This window comes from Tripterygium wilfordii, chromosome 4 (genome assembly GCF_013401445.1).
Source record: "Tripterygium wilfordii isolate XIE 37 chromosome 4, ASM1340144v1, whole genome shotgun sequence".
Lineage (NCBI taxonomy): Eukaryota > Viridiplantae > Streptophyta > Magnoliopsida > Celastrales > Celastraceae > Tripterygium > Tripterygium wilfordii.
The window spans coordinates 12,254,175-12,261,004 of record NC_052235.1 but is presented as its reverse complement, the minus strand read 5'-3'; the positions used below and the strand labels follow the sequence as shown (position 1 = coordinate 12,261,004).

Sequence of the window (6,830 nt, the reverse complement as noted above, 5' to 3'; positions counted from 1 at the left end):
GTCTGATTCCTACAAAACCAATGGGGAAACACTTGTAAACGAATAATTAAACTAAAACACACATAATAACATTAATTAAACACTAGAACATCCTAATTAAAAGATATTGAAACTTCAATTTTAGAGGTCCAATCAGTGCACCTTCCTCATAGGCGGATTTGGTGTGCTTGAGGGTCATTGCGTTGCTCATGGTCATTTTCCTGATGACCATCGGCTTTGGTTGTGTCTTGTCCTGACCTAATTAGAACCATGACTAATTCAAAATTTTTTGTTCTTTCCCACAAATGACGTGAATATGAAGACATAAAAATCTAGCTCGGCTTGCAAACATACCAGGTCGGTTCAAGCAAACTCTTCTGGTATTGTTGACGCTAAGGATGGTTTCTTTACAAGGTGCACAAATGTGAGCTAAGAGGTCCCCCAATGTATGTTACCCTCTGATACCTTAGTCAGAACGTGGAAGCAAAGGGGTTGAGAACTTTGTAAGTCATAGCTCTCAAGTAAAATAATCGTATTGCAAATTGTGTGGTCATACCTGGTTGAAGGTGCCTTTTTATAGTAGTTGAATGAGTCCTACTCCGTTATGGAGCATGATCCTTTGTTTTGAGGAATTTCTAGCTTGACTAAAAGATTGTCTCTTGGCCTTCTAATTGGAGTGAGACTCCTTTTGGGAGTTCGACCTTGCTTTGGACTCCGAATGCTATCTGGTCCCAGTCTGAGATAATGGCTGTTGGGATTTCGGATAGGAGATCCGAGATATCTAAAATCTATAGGCGTATGTTATGTGAGATTTGCATTATAAGTTTAACCGATGTAGACTAGTGATGAGCAAATCTAGATGTCTTTTGAATTTTTGATAGGTTACCATGTGTTCGTTTTTGATTGGAGAGTGATATTGATATCATCAAACTAAGATTTATTTTAATTTTTGGTTAATAATGTTTGTACACGATAATATACTAGTTTATTCAGGAATATGTTAACCTTGGTCATGAATGAATTAGGTACTCAAACTTAAAATTCCTTTGATCTAAATAATTTTTTCATCCGTTACAAATAAATGCTTTTTCTGACCCAACATTAGTTTGCGCCCAACTAAAGAGGATCCACTTGGTGCAAACCATGGCAAAGCAAAAATAAAATAATAAGTAATAAAAAATAAAAAAACACGAAGATGCAACGTGGCTTCATTTCTTTCTCAAATTTGCATCCACAATCTTCTTTCTTGTTTTTCAGCCAATCAGGGATTCTTTCTTCCATCAAAACTTTCATCCCAAACGTGGCATAAAGGGGGAGAAAAAAATAGTGAATTATAAAAACCCATTTATTTGTGTGGTATGAGTTGGACAGAACTTTCACACCCTTTTCTCAATTGGAAATGGTGTTTCTTCCAACATAGACAGAAAGAATGGGTGCATTCTCAACCCAAACAACAGCAATATTGAAGCACCCATCTCTCTCTCCATCTGAGAGGGCCTCTGCTTCTCATGTCTGCCTCTTCAAGGTATTTTTATCAACTTTGATTACTAACTATATCCTTTGATTGGTACAAGTACAACCAGTACTGATTTTCTTCTTGTTCTCTCTGTCTGTGTTAGAATTGTATTCCAGGGTGTTGTGGGTTTTCTGCAATGAATCAATCTTTTTTCAGAGGGCAATTTCATACCAGACACTTTCTCCGGTATAACTGGAACCGCGGAAGGAGAAAACAATTAGGTAATAATATATCCACTTATGAACAGTGCACTGGCAATTATGTAATACCTCTTCAGAATGTAATTAGATGTGTTAATTGTAGAAGTATTACATGGGTTTTACTTAGATTGGATCATTAAAAACCTTTTCAGTGATTCTGAAATCAATAGACTTTTGGCGTAATTTTAATCAGATTTATTCATTTGGTTTGGTTTCGATATGAAAAAGTAGTAGAAGGAGAAGTAATGAGATTAAATGTTATAATCTGTTCTTCTTTTCTCAATTTCCTTATTTAAAAGTGTTGATGAGACTTAATTGGATATTTGTGGTAATGATTTTTGTTATTTTCCATAGTTAAAGGGTTTGTAGTTTCACCAAACTGTGTCCTTCCTTTAACGGAAGAGAATGTGGAGAAGGTATTGGATGAGGTGCGGCCAGGCTTGATGGCCGATGGAGGGAATGTGGCTTTGCACGAGATAGATGGTCTTATTGTGGTCTTAAAGCTACAAGGAGCATGTGGGTCATGTCCAAGCTCAACAATGACATTGAAGATGGGGATCGAGACTCGGCTCCGAGATAAAATACCTGAAATCATGGAAGTCGAGCAGATTCTGGACACTGAGACAGGACTTGAATTGAATGAGGAAAATGTTGAAAACGTAGGGAATCTCTACTTCCCGTTATTTCTATTGCACTATAGTAATATTTTTTCATTGTCTATTGGAAGTATTCATCATCAACTTCATGGTAATGGCACCAAGTTCAAGGGAATACATCAGAGCATCTGCATTTGATAAATGAATCTCATTCATAGACATCCTAGCAAACCATTAGATTGCTTAAGGAACAAATCCTTAATTGACCAACTAATGATTTGAGTGCTGCATGTAACTTGGACCATTAAGGCGACTATAGCAGCATTAGCTGTAGACTAGCGATACTGCAACAATTTCCTTTGGCATTGTTTCTGTTTATACTTCAGCTACTGATTTTAGACTGCATAGCTAAACCATTCATGTACACAAATTTAATTAGTTGCCGCAAGCTAGTCAATTGGATTGTTGGAGTCCACTGCTGGATAAAATAATTAGTTAGATTACATGAATTTTTGTTAATTTTTGCAATCAATATATTTGATTCGAGCTACTTGTTGTTGCACATTTAATATAAGTTGCCATTCGGTATAAAGTAGTATCTTCAATTATATAATGTTTTCAATTTTAAAAGCAAATAATTGCTAAAATTTGATTTGTTGACAGGTTCTTGATGAGATTAGGCCATATCTCACTGGGACAGGAGGTGGTGCACTTGATCTTGTTCAGATAGATGATTATATTGTAAAAGTCCGGCTTAGTGGACCTGCAGCTGGTGTAATGACTGTCCGTGTTGCTTTAACACAGAAACTAAGGGAGAAGATACCTGCAATAGCTGCTGTTCAACTGATAGATTGATGAGGGAAACTGTTTGAAGGATCATTTTATGTAAAGCACAGAAATGCAAAACGTTCATGAATTCATATTAGCCACAGATGAAAGCACAATTGGGAATTCAAATTTCCTCTGAGAATGTAGTCCGTGCTTCACATGTACTAGCAATGTCAATTGTTTTATCAAAAAAAAAAAACAACAAAAAACTAGCAATGTCAATTACAAGAAAATGAGCAGCTTGATTCAATGTGAGATATTTCTTTTCATTATGATATCTCTCGTTTTTTCTTTCTTGACGCCTTGTACATGGTCTCGCTGATGCATTTTCTTGTAGTTTTTGTGTTCACTTAAGGTTATGGCATAGGCACCAGATGATTTTGTGTATCAACTTCAAGCTCTATGAATTCAAATTGCGCTTATGCCACTCCGGATTTACTTCATTGCTTTGGCACTTTTGCTTAAATGATGTTTGATCACTTGCTCTGATTCTTACTTAACAATCTATTAGAGTATCCATGCTAAGAAGGCAAAAATTGAAGGACATCACTTTCTTTCACTGGAATGTTTAGCTTCCATAGTTTTTTACATCTAGTCCTGCTTTTCTCTTTTTTGGTTATACTCCTATGAATGTCTTGCTTTATCTACAACTTGCAGTGGAAGCGATGACTGCTCTCTATCTATCATTCACAGAACATAAAATTTTTTAGTATTCTATATTTTGACAGAGACGAACATGTCGTCCGGTGGTAGAGTTGCAGGGGTGCAATTTAGGGGGTCACAAGTTCAATTTTTTGAAATAGTCTCTCCATATGTTATGTGGGTATGAGTCATACTTATATCATCTCATCTTATGAATCTCTAAATCACATCACAACACGCCATAACCATAATTTAAACACCAACTAAAAATGGAGCCACCAGTGGCAATGGCTTCACATATATATGTCCTGTTGAATCAGAAACACACATTAACTATATGTTCAAACCATATTTACCATATTTATTTGAATAATTCACTAGTCCAAACTAAATTGAGTACTGTAAAATCACCGTGAACTAAGGTTTGCATATATCTCATTTGTCCTCAACCATATCTACTGCAAGAGCGTTGTGAACTTTGGTTGTTTTTTAATTCTCGGTGACGATGATCGAGGAGTTGATGACTGGAAGGGTAGATCAAGCCCACCCTCAAACCGTTTTAGTTCATAACATGGGTTTGATTCACAATGTTCTGAGAAATATTTACCATCTGAAAAGAGGAAAAAACGGAGTCTTTGTCTAAAGAAATGTATAGAACATTTCAACGAGATAGTGCATTTTCAACTCTCTCAAAACATATATGCCATGGTTCTTTACTTCGACAAGTTACCAATATCTAAATTGGAGATTTTTAGATACTTTTTCAGATATATTGCCGATACTAAGTAGCAGTCAAAAATTTGTATCCATTTTTCAAGATATTATGCATGGATCATATATATCATGAAGAATTCTTAAGAAAAAATGAGGTCTTCCACAATGGAATCTAATAAGTGATATTTCGAGTAAGTGTTTACATAATCTTCTTTTGTCCGAAGAAATGGTTCATCGAAATAATGAGTCACCGTTGATATCGACACATATGAGATCACCAAATGTTCGGGAGTTATGTTGCTCTATTCAATCTTTTTTTCATTTTCTAGATTCGCCCTTGTGTCTAAGGGTAGACGTTGAAGTGCAAACTCTACCACCAGAGGTGGTAGCCTATCATCATCATCAACTAAACCCATAATCAACACTCCAACCACTCCCTTCCATTAGAAACCATCGTTTTTTCACTAATTGAGGCAGGGGCTAGCTATTTGACCACATTCGTTGCAAAAGGTCTTCCAAATTCCTAATGTTAACATAAGTCACTTCCATAAGCGCGAGACAAGCTTTGAAAAAATTCTTAATGAATAATTAGACTAATGTGATCACTAAAGGCTCAAGTGATTATGCAATTACATTACAAGATACAAATATTGGCAAGTTGATCTTCTCATAATCGCTTATATACACTTCATTTTATATCGACTATTGAAGGTCGTATGATTAGGATAGGTACTTGGAACATAAGGTCACTTACAGAAAGATTAGTCAAACTAGTTGGCACCATGATTAGATTTAAACTTAAGATAATGTGTTTAGAGAAGACTAAATGGGAGGGTGATATAATTTATGGTATACAAGAATGGATAAAAAAAAGAGGAATTATGTAGGTATGATAATAGATAGTGAACCAAAAGACGATGTTGTAGAGATAACAAAAATGTGATATGATCTTAATGGCTATTGGTGCTAGGAAAGGAGAAAGTGTTCAGAGCTGGCAAATAGGATTACATGAAAGTACCAAAAATAGAAACAGGGATTTCATGAAAGATGGTTTCTTAGAATATGAGGGTTTCCTTGATAAGACTTCAGTTTGAAAATGAAAACATATATATTTTTGAAAACTGAATTTGATGTCAGGAAGATGTTTTGTGATTGTTTTAAAAATTATAAAACTACCCTGATTAGTACCTGATGTAAGGTACTTCAGTTACTTCAACACTAAAAATTTTTTGAAAAATCAATGTAAGAGCCAATGAACTAGGTCAATACAAAAATTCAAGAAATTCACATAAGAATAAATATTCATTCATTTAGACAATCAACATACATCATGCAGACAAAGATGAGATTTTTTGTTATACAAACATTTGCGTTGGCTAAATATTATTTTTCATCCCTAAACTATACACATAGTTTCATTTTCGTCCTTAAACTATTTTTCCTTCCAATTTCGTCCTTCAACTATAATAATGTACCTATTTCGTCTTTCAAATAAAAAAAGTGGGCAAAAAAAATTCTGCGTGGCATATTAGAAAATTTTTAAATGACAAACTTCAATGTTGTATCTCTAAACTATACAAGTGTGACATTTTTTGTCCCTCAACTATGCAAAAAGTAATTATTTTGTCCTTGAAATCACATTAAGACATAAAGTGCAAAAATAAAACCTAAACCATAGTCAATTATGTAGGTCCATTTTTACTATGCTTTCTTTTGTTGTCATTTACTATGATTTACCAACTCCTCTTCTTGTACGAAAAAAATATATGACCATTTTTTGGCTAGTAAAATAATTTTCTATGAACCAACATTTATTGTCGAAAATGAAAAGAAAACACCTTTGAGGGACGAAATTGATAAAAAAATAGTTTTAAGGACAAAAATGAAACCACGTGTACAGATGAAGAATGATAAATTTTGTACATGTCCATCGTGTATTCCACTATGTATAAATTAAGTGAAGTAGGATGCCACGTCGTAAGATTTTTTCGATGGCAGAACTTTTTGAGGGACGAACTAAGTATTTTTTCATAGTGGAGGGAGGAAATTGGGAGAAAAAATAGTTTATGACGAAAAAGAAACCACGTAAATAGTTGTTCGAACAACTCCTCAAGTTGTCTTGACATCATATCCTTTTTTGGAGACAGGTTAGAATTCGTCTGAATAGCTCCCCGAGCTGTCCAGACAAATACCGGAACTCTACACTCAGGACAACCCTTATAAATAGATTTTATTTATAAGGTTTCGTGATAACTTACTAGAGAGGGTTGTATTAAGTTGTAAACACTTGAGTGCCGTCTAGAGCGAGAGAGAGGGATTTGGGTTAGTTCTTGAGTTTAAGAGCTCATCTCTTTT

The 6,830-nt window shown here is 34.8% G+C and overlaps 1 protein-coding gene across 2 annotated transcripts; it reads left to right on the top strand.

Moving 5' to 3' along the window:
* The first annotated feature begins 1,333 nt into the window (after positions 1–1,333).
* On the top strand, positions 1,334–3,412 carry LOC119996491 (nifU-like protein 3, chloroplastic). 2 transcript variants are annotated; one of them, XM_038843148.1, is made up of 4 exons: positions 1,334–1,504; positions 1,599–1,716; positions 2,056–2,354; positions 2,955–3,412. In XM_038843148.1, exons 1-4 carry the CDS (start codon positions 1,409–1,411, stop codon positions 3,144–3,146), a joined length of 705 nt encoding a protein of 234 aa, XP_038699076.1. In that variant the 5' UTR covers positions 1,334–1,408; the 3' UTR covers positions 3,147–3,412. The 2 variants fall into 2 exon arrangements, with proteins under 2 accessions (XP_038699076.1, XP_038699075.1); XM_038843147.1 differs by having other exon boundaries at positions 1,336–1,504; positions 2,050–2,354.
* Positions 3,413–6,830: the final 3,418 nt, after the last annotated feature.

Coding starts and splice junctions, on each gene's coding strand:
- LOC119996491 (XM_038843147.1), top strand. CDS start 1,409: ATGGGTGCATTCTCAACCCAAACAACAGCAATATTGAAGCACCCATCT. Junction 1,505..1,598: donor CTCATGTCTGCCTCTTCAAG/GTATTTTTATCA, acceptor TGTCTGTGTTAG/AATTGTATTCCAGGGTGTTG. Junction 1,717..2,049: donor CGGAAGGAGAAAACAATTAG/GTAATAATATAT, acceptor TATTTTCCATAG/TTAAAGGGTTTGTAGTTTCA.